Source organism: Perca fluviatilis, chromosome 23 (genome assembly GCF_010015445.1).
Source record: "Perca fluviatilis chromosome 23, GENO_Pfluv_1.0, whole genome shotgun sequence".
In the NCBI taxonomy this organism is placed as follows: domain Eukaryota; kingdom Metazoa; phylum Chordata; class Actinopteri; order Perciformes; family Percidae; genus Perca; species Perca fluviatilis.
Window position 1 is genome coordinate 8,035,707 of NC_053134.1, and position 16,918 is coordinate 8,052,624.

Consider the following 16,918-nt stretch of genomic DNA (forward strand, 5'->3'; position numbering starts at 1 on the left):
AGCGAATGAGGGTTGTGTGTGCATGTTGTCATAATACATCCAACAGTATCTAAATGAGGAATTTCTCCAGCCTCAACTAGTACGTTTGAAACAGCGGAATGAGCCCATCAGTGACCATCAGTCAAAAATCAGTGTCTCAGATTCAAAATATGCACCACAAAGCTTCAGGTTTAGGAATTCTGTCCACTTAAGTTAAACTCTTAAAACAATTTATTCTGTAGTGTTTCCGCACTGAACTCATGCAATTCAGTTGCCATTACTGTCACATTTACCCCCTTGGATTATCTGCATAAGTGATATTTTTGCAGGTTTTCTTCTTCTGATCAGCTGATGGTGGCTTTCATTGCTCATAGAAGCTCCTCTGGTCTTTTTCTGCTTATTTCAATAATTTCAATAATCTTGTGTAGGCAGACCTCCTGTCTCATCAAGTTCAAAGACGTGTAAAGAAAGCCAAGCACAAAAAGTGAGAAATGGCAAAGAGGGTGTAGAAAAGGGATCTGTGGGACGTGTGCTTGTTGAATTAAGAAAAGAAAAAAAAAGGAATATTGGTCACATTTGCCTGTCAAGCTTCTGTTTGCGCACATCACATATGCAGTTTACAATGATAACTGTGGCAGATTTACTACTCAAAATTCAAATTTTTGAAGAATGTGCCATTGATTTCAGACAGAGGTAGACAAAAGCAGGCTTCGCATTTCTAGCCAACTAGATTTTCTTGGCTGAAATGACAACTGTCGCTGGCAGATAACATCAGCTGTAGCCAGCTAGCTAATGTTAGCGTCCTAAGCAGAGCTATAGGAGCATAATATAAGACCCCCACCACCTCAGGAATGGACTATGTGCTGCAATAGGCAAGCACAATCAAAGCCATGAACAATGAAAAATAAACTCTTGAAGGACAATTCGCTACTGCCATTTTATCTGCACTGTTCACTCCACTTTTTACTTATCACTTTCACTTTGAACTATTTACCTGGTATTTTGTTTATTTAATTTCTTTGATGCAACATGTGTGAGAAATAAATCTCTTGAATCATGAGTTAAAACTCCATCTCTGACTGACTCAAAATAAAACGAGAGTCCTGTAAAAGGGATCTTAATTATGTACTTGATGACTACATGCATGATATTGTGTTAAAGTTGTATATATTATATATTATGAGAGATAAGATCATGCTGTTATTTAACCCTGTTTGGCTGCTTAGCTTACAAACTTGTTTGTATTTTTTTAAACATTATGCTCTTACTTTTTATGAGAAAATGCTTAGACTTAGTTGCTGGGATGTACATTTTCACAAATCCAATAAACATCAGGACAGAGCTGCCAACGGTGGAGGAATACTACACAGTGAGTGACCCATAACCACACAAAATAATGTAGTTAGTCAATGACATTGTTAATATGGTAACGAAAGGCTTTGGAAGTAATGCTATATTACTATTATAGGTAGTAAGCTTGTTAACCGAGCATGCCAACAATTGCAATTTATGTCAGAATAGATAACCACACAGATTATTTCCCTACACTTTTGATTTGTGTTTTTGCTTTTGGAAATGCAAAAAAAAAAAAAAAAAAAAAACCACTACACAAACTTTAAGGCCTACTGTGTATAGTTATGGTTGCTATAACCATAACTGGACAATCACCGTTCTGGGGAGGGGTTTAGCGAACTGAAATACTGCTACAACATGTTCAGTACGTAGTAGTATGTCATGTATCTTCTTATATTGGTAACTGTGCCTGAACAAACACAATACAGCAGCTGAATGGAATAATGCAAGATAACCCTTTCTCAGGTTGAAAAAAAAAAAAAATACATCACTGCTATCCAGACGCCCCTTATCTTTCTGGCCAGTAGATGAGAGTTTGGCATTATTGAGTTTTGGGAGACTCGCCGTACCTCATATCCGGCCCATTTTACAGTCTTATCCCAGACGGATGTAATCTGTCCCATTTCATGGATGAATGGCAGCGCTCCTGATGCAACAGCACTTCCTCACACATGTGTACAGCAAAGAGGCTTGACTTCACTATCCTGAGGGTTACTCATCTGAGTCCTGGATCTTGGCCATGGTTTTATGAGGCGATGCACTATCAGTGTTCCATTCATTTCCCCCAAGAGTCAGGTTTCTGGATAAGTGATGAGCTCTGAGCCAAATCAGCTGAAGAGCTCAGTAGTTACTAAAGCAGTCTTATTTTAAAGTGGTTACTTACAGTTTGTGTTTCAAACTGTGAATAATTGCCAACTAATGTAACTCAGACATACATTATGTGCACAGACATACAACATGTCTGTGCACATTCTTCCTCAAATATTTCCATGTTAATCGAGTGTGGCCACTGTGGCCGCTGGCAGAGTTGTGCCAAATGAACGCCAATACAAGCAGGGTTAAATATAGCCTGGCTGTCATCTTAGCTTTCCTCCCATCATTTTGGATTTGCCATGGTGGGTGAATCCAGGGGTGACTGTCGGTTTAGTTTTACACACTTAACTCAGCAACAAAAGGGCACACAAACCACACAAACACAAGCGTTTACGGTGGAACTGTCTGAGGCGCAGACCCACATCAACCACCTCCACAAAATCTGAGATCTTTGTGATAATGTGTTGTAGCTTTGTTGTACAATGAGAATCTTAATTATCTGAAATCTTCTGCTTCTCATAATCTCTATCTGGATTTGTATATATTGAAGCAAAAGAAAACAAAGAAATAAGACACTGATAAAATAACTTTAGCATTCCCTAAATCACTTGAAATTGCTTCCTTCTCGGCCCGTTCATCATCTTAATGATCCATCTGGCCCGTTGCTTTACTGACTGCGAGAAAACCTCTCAGTCCGACGATCCAGACAACAAAACAAATAAACCCTCAAGCCAAAAGACTTGATGGTGAACTGGAGCACCAGGTCGGGGCAGTGCGGCTTCATTACCATCGACACCGGCGACTGTGTGCTTTGATAACCTCTCCCACTGTGGGCCATTACCTGGTTATGGAACCTTTATTGCCACTACCTCTATAAACCTGCATGTCCTCATTCTGAGTTGCTTCTAGACACTTAGCCTTTGTGTCCGACACAATTTTGCGTCTGGCTCATGATTAAAGGTGCACAATGCCAGGGATACACTACAGTTGCTTTAAATACTGTCAAATGCACAATTTTAAACAGACAATAAGTGAAATTGTTACTGCCCCTTAGCACAAAATCACACAATGCATCTGTGGGAGGTTAAAAGACTTGTTGATGACTTTGCCTGCAGCTGCAATTACTTGCTTTTATAACTCACTTTCTATTCTTTAGTCTGTTTTACACAACTGTAAAACGCACCGCCCACTGGAGATTCAAGATTCTTTGAAATCTGATTGCCCACAAATCAACATAATAGATAGGTATTGTAAGTAGACATTGCTGTGGTGGCTACAGCAGAAAGAGGAAATCAACTTGTCAGCAATGAGACTGGGATTATTTTGAGACGACAGCTAAAGAGTATGGTGCTCGGCCATCACCGCACTTACGTGGCAATGACCCTGAGGAACACCAAAAGTCAACTGTACTTTTTCAAAACTAATATTTCAAAAATCTGTTTTTGTGAGAGACGCAGCGTGGAGGTAGATTTGGATGGGATGTTTCATGAGGAGCCAATCAAAAGAATTATTTCTGATTATACATTGGTTAATGATAATACCACCATCTTCCTCTGTGAGCCATAATTAGGCATGGTAAACAGGATGACAATAGAGGAGAAGGCTGATCCCAGGCCATCAATTACTTGTTCTCCTTCTTAAGCTCTGGCTGAGACGCCCTGTGGAAGGGGGCTAATTATTGTTATTACAGACCTGCCCATTATTTCATCCATCTGCTACACACTACAAGTCAATTCTCAGAACAGAAAAGCAGTTGCAACTAACAAAAATCAAAACACAAACTGCAATTTGGAGTATATTCTGGTTGCGTGTAATTAGAAACATGCACTCTGCCATTACTGAATGCTAATAATTCACCCTGAAACCTACAAACCAGTGCACAGAGATAAAACATGCTCCAATTAAATGTGACAGTACAGTATGTGGTGTCAAACTGTCTGGCTTCCCTGCTATTTCCCTTCTCTGTAAGAGAGAAACCTGGCCTTCAAAGTGGACACATTAACACCTTTTTTATACTGACTAGTCAATGTGGCTGACAATCTCATGATGCAAATGGGCACAGGTGAGCCCTAATGCCAGTAGCATAAAATGGCAGCGGGGGAGGGGTTTTCTTTCTGCCAAATGGTTGCTTGAACTGGTCTGGTAGATGAAAGGGAGCTGTGAGCTTTTAATGTGCGCCAAGTTACAGTACTGCAGGATGTTTAGGCTTATATGGAGAGACAGGGCTATCAGGCAGAAAGCAAGTGGACACAGGTGTATGGTAATTGCAGAAGAAAGCGTCAAGGGGGGAGAGGGAAGTGCACAGCGGGGAATTTAAAATATAACCACTGAAGAAAGTCAAAGGAGAGGCAGCAGGGTAGGGAAAGGGGGCAGCTTATTGTGTGATTTTGTATTTGTGTTAAGGAGTGTGTGCATATAGGGCTCTGTGTGGCTTTGTGTGCATGTGAGTGTGTCTGATACTGGCCAATGCTGTCTGACTCCAGAAGATGTTTTTTTTTTTTTTTTTTATCATGTATTGTCAAGTCAAATCAGCAAAAAAAAAAAAAAAAAAGTGCTTATTAGAGAGAATTACGATCAAATAAAAACACAGACCTAATTGTGTAACAGATCGATATTACCTGAACTTAATAACCTTAATAATCTTAGTTAAGTGCGCCTGTAGACTGCGCAATAAAAACAATCTTACATGTTTATTTTATGGCATGCTGTGCAACATCATACTCAGATATTTAGTACATAAAATTTGAAAAAAAATCAAACCCCCAAAAAATTTAATTGGTAACACTTTATATTATGGTACACACATTCACTCTTAACTACTTGCTTATTAGCATGCATATTAATAGCTTATTTGCTCTTTATTAGCAGTTATAAAGCACTTATTAATGCCTTATTCTGCATGACCATATTCTACAACTAACTAAGAGTTTTCCCTCAATAACCTCCTAATTACTGCTTACTAATGGTAAGTAGGTAAGTAGTTGTATATGAATTACAACCTTAATATGCTTTGCTCAGTATGGGCCTTATAAGGTGGTCGTAACACAAGAATAGTCATTCTCCCTTAATAACACATTATAAATATGGTCTATTCTTATGTAACAAAACACAAAATTACAGATGTTAATAGTGTAACTATAATTATTAGTATGTTTCTTTTACACAATATTATGTCTGAACAGTGCAGGGTCTTTATGATCTGAACATCTGTACATAACCTTTAAGATTTTTTTGGGGGGGGGGTAAACGTAGTCAAAGTCATGTTTTTTCTTGACAACGGTAATCGTGACCAGTGATGTGTTTGGGTGGTTGTTAAAAAAAACATCCTAGTAGGGGTTGTAGGAGAGGCAAAGTGTGTGCTGCTGTACATGTATAATTACAGACAAAGGACCTGTCAGAGGGGAAGTTAGTGGGCACAGACACACACCATTGTAATTGTTCTCACCTGACAAGCCTCCCACATCCATTTTCTTCAGGTTTTTGGCCTCGAGGACGACCACGGTCAACTTGCCAGCAGTGGGAACGTACCGCAGAGAGAAGCAGATATCACCCAACTTTTCTTGCTGTTGGACAGGCAGAGACATTGCAGAGGTGAGATCAGTTTTAACAGCAACTATTAAATCCAAATTTATTGCATCACATGCTCACAGCAGATGATCACTGAGAGGTTAGATGAGGGGACAAAATAGCTCGTAAATTCCCCTCCAAAGCACATTAGAAATTGTTCAGTCAACCAAATATGAAGCTCTAGAGTAGGTTGCCTTTTTTAACATAGACATGTTGATTTGGTTCTGCAACATTTAATGAGAAAAGCTGCAAGTGCCTGTGTGTCTATATGAAAAGGGATGGTATTAAATAGTTACATCATGTAAAGTACAGTACACTGACACTGAGTTGTTTACAGTTAATGTGCAATTATGTTCGCTTTGAATAAGGGTGCATGTATGCATACAATTCACAAAGGTGACAGAAAGATGTTTTTGTATTTGCTCTAAGGGCATACGTTTTTATGCACAATGCTTTCTACAGTAGTAAGGAATATGCACAGAAAGACCAGCATACATAATTCAGTAGTATAAATTACAATCTCCAAGATCTTCGTTTTGTTCTCTCTGGCGACACCCATTTAGATCTCACTTTCACTTATTTTTTAAAGAACGTAGAGATACTGTAACTTACAATATAACATCATTACTAACATTAATCTTTGTCCTTGTTAACCATTACTGCTGCTCTGAGAAAGTCTTCTGTACTCTTGATGTGGAACTGTGTTTGTCTAATATATTGTAAGCAGTAATAATGAGAAGTGTTTATTTACATTATAGCGTCTGCACAGAACATATGCATATCACAATAAAAATTGAAAAATATGAATGGAGACAATTAATTAGGAGACAAATATGCATGCACAAATATTTCTGGATCTATTTTATATTCAAAACGGTCTGCAGGACAAGCTGTTAACAAGGTTAGTCATCATGTGAGCCAGCTGTCTGCTGTCTTATTGTATAAATGAAAAAATAATTTCAAAATACTGTAGAAGCAGAAGACGTAGAAGTAAACACACTATTACTTCTACTTCCATTTTGTGAGAAACTCAGCTGTAGCAGGTTTATAATGTAAAATAATTTCTTTCATGACAACCAGAATTTTGTTGAATAAATAAAATGATAAATTATCAATCAACTTCATTGAATTCCAATTAAACTAACCAGAAATATTACAAAAAAGGCCTGCTAGTGCTACTGCAGCTGCAACTAATGACAGGAACAAAAGATTTACATGTTACAAAAACATACATAACACACTACTTTTAAAATTTACTCTGTAGTTATACTATCAATTAAAGAAAAAGTCAAGTCAATTTGATTATAGCCCAATATTTCAAATCACAAGTTTGCCTCAGAGGGCTTTGTAATCTGTACAGCATACGACGCCCTCTTAGGGAGAGAAAATCTCAGAGGACGGACAGACACGCAATAGAGTCATGTGTACAGAACAGACTAGCAGTAGCTGGGCTCTATTGATTTCTCTATTATATAAAATTGGTTTATTATATATCCATGTATTTCATATAACTGTACTTTGCAAGTGGTATATAAATGTAAATTATGATCAAAGTGCTTAAAACAAAAAAAATTAACAATCAAGATATTTGTCAATGTGCATTAATATCAATGTATCAGGTATGACAAGAGATTATATATACAAAATACATACATCAAAACCTATAACAAGTTTAAAAAAAGACAGTATGTCAAATGCAATGCTTCATATCACACAGCAGCATCTCTTCAGAGTCGGAGGCAATCAAATGTACAAGTCCCTGCATGTTTGCAATCTATGGATTTGGTCGCTTGTTTTGGCTGGAATGTTTTATAATATCAGCTCCCACTTTTGTTCGACACTCATCAACTTTACTGGAAAAGTACTGACTGCAATCACTTCACTGGTTCACACAAATCACCATCCCAAACACAGCCTCATCATGGCACACTGATCAGAGAGCTATTCATATTCTCGACATATCTCTTATCAACACAAGGAGGAGACGCAGTCAATAACATTCTCTCAGGTCACACCTGCGTAACTTGTGGCCATTTTCAACAGAGATTAATTCAGAGGCAAATTGGACCGGAATATGAAACCTTTGTTTTATATCAGGAGTCTGTTTAAGTTCCAATCAAAGCCTCTTGCAGAATCAGCGTGCCGGAAATGGCTGCAGTGTTTTATAATATAAAGGGCCCCCCACCCATTTCATTGATCATCCACTACTCTGACTTGTAGTTGCACTACAATAACAATGCCTAAATGCTCTTCCATTGATGACGAGGGCAGAGTTTTAATCAACACAAATCAACGCTCTCCTGGAGGCCAGCGAGAGAAGGAGTAACAGTTAATTATGCCTTTCAAGAGCAGTGACCAGGCTCTTTGATATTTTCTATGAACTGTAAAAGGCCAACTGCTGCCTTTTAAACTTAAAGGGCATTTTTGGAACTTGCTACTTCATAGTTGACCTTTAAAATAAAGAGGATTGTGTTACCTGTGTGTAGGTAGAGTATTAAATCTTCGCTGAGTCTCTTTCTTTGTGCGTTTGGACTGATATGCTTCCTCCTTACAGAGCTTTATTTTCATTGTATGTATTTAAAACAAGTGGATCCCCATCTTTTTGGCTTGTTATCACATTATCACATGGGGCTACTCACCCAGAGAGGAATTTTTCTCCTCAGACGGTTTCATTTGCATATTTCAGGCCTGAAGAGGTAATCGTTTTATTTTACAAGAAAAAAACAAAACAAAACAGAAACAGTCTGAAAAAAATAAAATTTCCTGTAGTATAAAAACTGCTGGGCCTACAGCCCACTGCTTCGAAGCCTGGCATCACCTCCCAGGTGGCAGCATACGGTAACGTCTTCCATGAGTTCACCTGGAACTCCTAAACCCCCAAATCCCCAAGTCTGTTTCTTTCTGCCATTGTTTTTTTCTCACATAGAAACCAGGCTGGATAAAGTTAACATAACTGACGTTAGGTCCGCGGGAACAACTGCTAATGTTAATGTCAGCTATCATTGCTAACATCTACTGTAGGTAATACACTAGTCTTGCATTGTCAGACCGTCCTCCACAGCGCTGCGGAGGGTCTGGCTAGTCCACACAGCATTCCCGGGATGGGAGAAAAACGTGCTCTGGTTTATTGACATTTCTTTAAACCAATCACAATCGTCTTGGGTGGTGCTAAGCATCGGTCGGAGCCAAGGTGCCGCTGCAAAATAGCCTCGGGAAGGAACTTGTTTTGGTGGAACACGTGCAAGTACGTTTAAAGGTTGTTTTAGTTGTGCAACAGAAAACTCAGATTGGACAGATAGTCTAGCTAGCTGTCTGGATTTACCCTGCAGAGATCTGAGGAGCAGTTAACCATAGTCCTCAGAAATCGACTAGAGTTTAAAATTACAACACAAAGAAAGCGGAAGGTAACGGACATCCGGCCGAAAAGAGTGACGTGGCGGAATTTCAGGCGGCACCGGAGCAATCCCGGAAGTGGAACGTCGTGGATATAGACTAGTTATACACTGACTATGGCTAAGTGCCTTATACAACCCCACTTCAAAAATATCTGAACTATCGCTTTAAGACCTGCTCTAAAAATAATAATTGAGTTTTGTTTGCAATCATCAACAGGTATAATAGCTGAGCTGCCAAGTAAATGAAGACCTTTGGCAGGTTAATTTGCAGCTACCGAGGCAGATCCGAGTTCTGCAAACCCCTTGGCATCGCACATAACCTAAAAAGGTTGTTGTCAAATTGATCTACCGTATTATCACTTCTATGCATTCCCAATCACAGTTAAGAGCCACATTGTGATTATCACATTCAATTAATAAATGTAATAATAAGACATTTCAATACTTTTCATCAGTTCAAAGTTGGAAAGTAGCAATTTCCATGGTCTTCCTCCTCAACTGGTCTCCACAAAGATTGAACACTGCAACACATCGCTCCAGTGTCTCAAGCCTTGCGTAAAATTGCCGGGTGCGGCTGTGCGACCACGCGCTAAGAAGTAGTGATGCCCTTCAACTTTAACAACACCAGCAGCCATTCAACACTGCTATAATTAACCTTTAAATCAAACTGCTGTAATGCTAAAAATGAGGTTCCCCTGGCAACATGTGCTATATGCCATGACATTTACCATGAAAATTGAATCTCCTGAACTGCTGCCTGGAAAGTCACACTTCTATTAATTGAAGGGGAAGTGTGGACATCTGATTAAGTGACATTTCCAGGAGAGATGGATTACTTCAGCCACGGCATCACATTTGTGGTTCCAGCACAATTGGCTTGCTGAACACAGCAAAAATAATCATTGTGATATCACTTATGCAAGCACCAATAAAAAATACTGTTATTAATGAAATAGCAGCTACCAGACGTACAAATCTGAGCCTTGACACATGAGACAGGTGTCACAGAATGATTTAATACCTACTCATTTCCCATTTTCGAGGTAGTGATTTAATGTTTGGCATGTGTGTCCGCCTACAGAGGTTTCATAAGTCTTACCTCCTCCTTTTCAGCGCAAATCAGATCTCGCCACTCCTCTGTTACGTGGCTGAAGTCCACCTTGTTCATGGGCACCTTGATGTCGCCGATGGCATCGTGTTTGGAGAAGCGGTCAAAATCGTAAACCGTCATTACCAGTGTCTTTCCACCGAGCTCCACGTAGGGGACCTGAGGAGGATGATAACAGAAACAGGTCAAAAAGGGCTGAAAACTCATACTGTCATACTGTCTCATTATGGGAACTAGCATATATAGTGTTCACAACAACTACTTGGATGGCTCACCATATATAATCCATTTTAACAGTTACAGCAGAAGTTTATACAAACAATAGGAGCTTGTCTAAAGATAGACACTTTGCGCATAGCAGAAATGAACGACATAAGTGAGACACTTTTTGCTAACTTTGGCCTGTTAGCTCTTGAGTATACTCTGCCCCTGACTCCTATTTAGAGGCTCAGTGTGTTATCATGATGGAAAAACGACTACTGATATGATAAAAGATTGCCTAAGTGTTAGCTAGTAAGCATGTCGTCAAAAGCTGAAGTCATTAAATATTTTTGAAGTAAACACGATATTATCAATAGAAAGTAAATCCTCTTTTTCTTCTACATATCAGTCCACTGAGTCTATGAGCTCTGTGTTGGGAGGGTTACTTTTAAAACATATTCCCCTACAGATTACTGAATACATTGCCAATACTCAAACTAATAACTTACTAATAACTACTAACTACATACTCAAAATAAACTACTATGGGTGCCCGGATAGCTCAGTTAGTAGAGCGGGCGCCCATATATAGAGGATTACTCCTTGACGCAGCGGGCCTGACCTATTCGACTCCAACCTGTGGCCCTTTGCTGCATGTCATTCCCTCTCTCTCTCCCCTTACATTTCTTCAGCTGTCCTGTCAATAAAGGCCTAAAAATGCCCCAAACAAATAAAAAAATAAACTACTAACTACATACTCAAAATAAACTTTCAGTTTCATACATTTAATTTAATAGAGTCAGTTCTGAACTTTAACAGAAGAGATTGTGAGGTTTCTAAAGTTAATTAAATGCCAAGCAGAAGAGTCAGGTGTGTTTATGTGCTTTTTGGAGTGGGTGGATAGTGATGTTGTGGGTGATTCTGTCTCCAAATCAATCCCTACTCTTCCAGCCCCAGCCCTGACAGACAGTGTTATCAGGCCTGCAACCGGGGATGGGTAAAAGACAGGTGGGTACTTGTGATCCCTGATTGCATTCAATTTTGGGACAAAACTTATTAAATGGAAATGGCTTGTTACAAAAAAACAAAACAAAAAGAGAGCGAGGGAATGATAAGACTCCCTAGGGTGACCTTGACATTATCTCATAAAATCATCTCTTTTTTTGACATTACTTATAATCACCTGTGCTGTTTTAGATTTGGAATTAAATATTATGAAAAAAACATACAAAAATAAACCTTGTATTGAGATGAATATCACATCAAATTATGCTTAACACCAAACACCTGCGCTCTTTTACTGACGGGTGAAAAACAAAACTTTCCTCACTGCTGAGCAGCAGCCATGCATCTATTATGGCTGAGGCAAGGCCAGGGTGTAGCGGTGCATCTGCCTGTGTTAATCCCAATCACATTGAGCCTCAGTGTGTGTATTTGAGTGTAAATATGTGTGTGTGTGTGTGTGTGTGTGTGTGTGTGAGAGAGATATTCTGTCAGGAACTTGTTAATGTGCCAGCTGGTTACTGTCTCCACACATTTCCAGCATTCATGGCTGCATGCAAATTGTCAGTGGAACCAAAAGATTTCCAGCCACCAAAAAAGTGACTTGAAATGAGCAAATGTTTTTGAACATTCAAATGAAATTTGTGAGGTTGTACCTTGAAAGTGAACTGCTCATTGAAGACAGGATTCAGGGTCTTCCTGTGGACCTTGGTCTCAAACTTCTTCTTCTTGTCCGGCAGCAGGTAGACCTTTACGTATGGGTCAGATGTGCCACCCATGTCCATAGCAGGCAGCTCTGCGGCCTGGATGATCCCCACCATGAGCTAAAAGAGGAACACCAAGTGTAGAAAAGTGAGGGACAGCATATCAAACTGTCCACTAATCCAACTAATCAAGCCCTGCACCTTCATTCCACCAAAATCCTTACAGAAAAACCATATATTGGTTAATGAAAGGTCTAGAAATATCTTGTCTTGTCTTTTGATATCACTAGCAATCAATCATTCATAATTGTGGCTTATAGATGATTCGTCATTTTTCTGGGATATGGCAGCGATATTAGAAGGTTATGTCTGCTGCAGCTGACAGTAGCTGAAGAATTCGTAAAGGTCAGGATGTGTCAGAGTAGGAATGAGAGGACGGTTTCTTTTCACATAAGGCGGATAATTGATAACCACAATGGGGGGCCACGGAGGCTGATTGACCTGCCAGTCAGAGTCTCTACTCAAAGGCCTCTCACAACGCCCAGCTAGTCAGTCAATCAACTTCCTATCAGGCAGCCATCAAGCAGCAATCTGGAGGCTGACCAGGGCGCTCAGCCATGGAGCTCTACAGCTGTCGGGAGCTGCATCAGTCTACTGTGTGGGGCTACCGGTGACACAGTGGTATATATAAAAAAAAAAATTAAAAAAAGGAGGAAACAATGACAATTAGCTCCAGTTGGTAATCGTAATAAGGCCAACAACCATAGCTTGATATGTTTTTCTTTTTCTTACAGAGCAAAGGTAGGACTTTGAAATGCTTCAGAAATTCTCAGAAGCAGAGCTGCACTGAAACTAACAATGAATTTGAACGGGTGGAGGTTTTTTGGCCATTCAAAAGAAAATGGTAAGGGGGTAGGAGGTGGTAAATAAAAACAAACATCCATGTACTTGAATTAGATGTAGGCTAGGATCAAAGTTCATTCTTGACCTTGGAAACAGTAGTTTGACAAAACAACCCCAACTTAAACAACTAACTTAAACTCCAAGGAGCTAAATGTACCTCATGTGACTGTTCTTAATCTCTGCGTTTGAGTACCAACACCCCAACTACAGTGCTGTCATTAAACACGTGTATGGCACAGGTTAATGGTAACCATTTCCCATATTACACAGTATCTATCTCAGTAATACTCTATGTACAGATCTGCATTGGTGAGACAATAGTGAACACAAGACAAGAACATCATGGATTGATTAATAAACTGCTCCTCAGGTTATGCACAACATTTTCTTGACATTACCTTGAAAATGCACTGCAAACACTGAAATGAGATTCTGTCATGATTTCAACGGACCCCTTTGACATAAATATCATTTGAAGATTGCACATCTGCGTGTAGTTTATCGAGATTCACTTTACATATCTCAGAGGGTAAATAAAAGATATACAATTATTCTAGCTGTCATTTACCTGAGCCTAAATGTACCCGTGTTTTGCACTGTAGTGCTGTGAAGTGGCACTTGGATTTGGAGTGTAGCAAATCATCCTTGCACGCTGTCCTACTGATTTCCACCCCATCCATCAGCGCAGTCTGTGGCAGACACAGCATGTCACACCATAACCGAATTTCCATCAAACACTTTTGGTATAGTACCTTTAGAACCGTAGGTAACCCATACCTAAAAATTAGATCCGTTTTGAGTTTCCACTGCAGATGGTTCTCTTAAATGTAGGTGGAGTTGTTACTGTGGACAGCCACACGCTAAGAAACGAGCTGAAAAGCCTTTTTATTTCTCATTGCTCAAGCTCTCACTGTATTTCCTTATCACCGAAGATGCAGAGGAATGGCTGCACCAATAGTGAACTGCAGTGTTTCAAGCTTCTACTTTTAGTAACGGATCAGAGTGCTAGATACCTCAACAGAGGGTTAACAAAAAAAACAGGACGGAATGGAGCCATATTGGTACCATCCACAACTTTTGACAATGGAAACGCAAAAAAACCCAGTCTAATGTGTAACGAACTGAACTGAACCGGACTGCTTGGTGGAAACAAGGCTCATCTTTACTGGGAGAGGCACTGGTCCTTCAGAAAAGAAATAAGAAGAACAGGAAGTGGTTGGAAATGTTGATATGTTGTTTGCTGCTTCAGCTAATTATATCTTTCCTCATGCTATATGACACTACGGTTGACGTTCACAACACCAACTCAAGACAGGTTTTCCCAGAACACCTTTGCTTAAAATCAAACCAAGCAGAGAGCACTCCTGAAAGTAAAATTATGCATATCTTTTCTCAAATTTAATTTAGTCCCCAACTGTGAGTCTACAGAGCTATTCCTACATTCACTTAGCCTTAATTTTCTCTAAATTGGGTTAAGTAAAAGACTTTTTGAAAGCATCTTTCATTACAATAACGGAGTAATATGGTCTTACATGGTAATTTTCCAACTGCTACCATTTCATTTAAAAAAGGTATTTCTTGTATGCACTGTGTGTAGTTTACATATCATAGCCAGAGCTTTTTACGTCAACTAAATGATCAACTCTTTTCTCAATTAATCATTTCTACCATACAATTTCACAGAATACATCCATCCCACATTCTGTGAGTCCAAGGTGACATCTTCAATCTACAAACATACTTGTTCTCGTTGTGTCGCCAAGCAGTCCTTGTCATTTTCCCATTTTCCGAACAAAAACTTGGGGGAAAAAAACACTTCCGGAGTCAGTGGATCCTCTTACTTCACAAGTAATCAAATAACTTAGTATTTCAGCACTAATTCTAACTATTATTTCTAACAGCTGACTATTGACTTTTCCACATTTGAGAGCTAAACTAAATAAAAAAACTGTAGCTGTTTGCACATCTGTGTGGGTGTTTCTGTTTAACTAAGCACTCAGGCAGAGGGCTGCTGGTATTCAGCCCTCTCTGTTTGTGTGTTACTCTTCAGTCCAGTGAGCAGCACACTGACCAGAATGAGGACAGGATGGTGATTCAGCCCTTGGCAGCTTATCTTGGACGGCTTTGTCCCAAATGCATCATGGCTCTGCTGTGAGCACTTTGGTACAAGTAAAAGTACCAATAACAAATTATGAAAATACTCCTGCATTCAACACCTTACTTAAGTAAAAGTATTATCAGCTAAATTTAAAGTATCAAAAGTAAAAGTACTCATTGTGCAGTAAAATGTTCCTTTTTATATCTGATGTTTCTGGATTAATTTTACTACTTTAGATTTTTAAGGTTGTGCTAATTTTAACTCCTTTATATACTGTTGGGTATCTACAGCAATGCCTCATTGCTATAAGTTCATCATATGTTTGTAGCGTCACTGTCCTGTGAGAATCACATATCTTAAAAAAATTACTTTTCATGGTGTCAGAAAAACAGCCCTATTTTCAGCTTTGTGACGATGCCTTTTCCAGCAGCCAAGAGGCTTTTTAAATGGTTTATTTAGCTTAAGACTTAGGAGAATTTTCTCGGCACATAAAGTGTTCCTTAGCTTCATCCTTCAGTGTAACACAAGCGTTCAACATCAACACATCCGGAGATACAGGATTTTTACTGGACAGGAAGGTGATGAAAAACTAATCTAAAAAGTAATTAAAACTGTCAGACACACGTAGTGGAGTTAAAAGTACTTTACTTTCCACTCAACTATAGTGGAGTAGACGTATAAAGTTGCATAACATGGAAATACTCAAATAAAGTACCTTTACTTTGTAATTAAGTACAGTAGTTGAGTAAATGTACTTAGTTGCATTCCACCACTGCGCATACACACACTTCCAAAAACGACCAATAGTCCCTTTCCTGACTAATATTTACTGAAGCAGCTGTGTGTTATTTCAGAAATGGACCGTCTCAAGGAAATTCTGAGTTAAATAATAAAAAGAAATATAACGATTTTTTTGAAATTCATCTCTTCTTAATAATGACTGCCAAATTCATATACTCTAGACTGGACACAATGCAAGAGGCTTGCTCTTGACCTGCGAAAAGAGCAATGAATGTGGTAATGATGTTGAAAGTGGGAATGACATTATAATTCTCTTCCTGCTGTGCTGAGGGGGCTCTTTGTGGTTCATTTGCTGTGTATTTGTCTGATGTAGCTGCATCATCGCTCCCTGAGTGATTTGGATCTTTTACTAAATCTTTTTGTCTCATTAGTGTATAAACCCAGAGTCATCAACACCAGGGGCAGCAGCAATTTGTGGTGGTTAACAGACAGAAACAAAGCTGAGACTCTTTGCCATGAGGACCTGACATTAATCTCTGCACGTCTTTTCACACTCTTGCCTAAGTCTCTGTACACACAAACCAGTGTTTCCCCTTTTTCTTGGCAGGGTGGAACATTTACCGACAGATCTCTCAGGCCATAAAGGTAAAGTCTCTTTTACAATGCTTACGGCAGGATCTTAAATGAGGCGTGTTTTCAAATTGGTGTCAGTTTACCCAAAAGTCACATAAGTTCCTTTCACACATGCACTCCAACCCTGAACTTATGTAGACATTACTCGGAGGAGTTGTATGAGGACGCAAATGTCCAAGTCAATTGAACTGGATATTAAATGGCCTTTCCCCTGCCAGCTCCCTAGTACAAAGTCTGTGTAATGTTCGATTGAGCCCAAAGTGTGAATAGAGCCGCTCACTGTCCAGAGAATTCACAGAGAACAAGTGGGCATGTTGATGACGTTTCTATCATGCGGCTGGTGCAAAACTGGAAGAATACAAACATCCGAGGGCGAAAAAAGAAGGGTTGAATTACACAAAAAAAATGTGTAACTGGAGAG

At 39.3% G+C, this 16,918-nt stretch overlaps 1 protein-coding gene across 4 annotated transcripts in view; it reads right to left on the reverse strand.

Annotated features, from left to right (window-relative positions):
• The window catches only part of syt1a (synaptotagmin Ia), a 225,276-nt gene that overhangs the window by 11,113 nt on the left and 197,245 nt on the right, over positions 1–16,918 (reverse strand). For all 4 annotated transcript variants that reach the window (XM_039792435.1, XM_039792433.1, XM_039792434.1 and 1 more), the window contains 3 exons: positions 12,075–12,242; positions 10,207–10,374; positions 5,591–5,708 (listed from right to left, as the gene is read on the reverse strand). In XM_039792435.1, the coding sequence (XP_039648369.1) occupies positions 5,591–5,708; positions 10,207–10,374; positions 12,075–12,242 (454 nt within the window). The remainder of the gene's footprint in view (positions 1–5,590; positions 5,709–10,206; positions 10,375–12,074; positions 12,243–16,918) is intronic.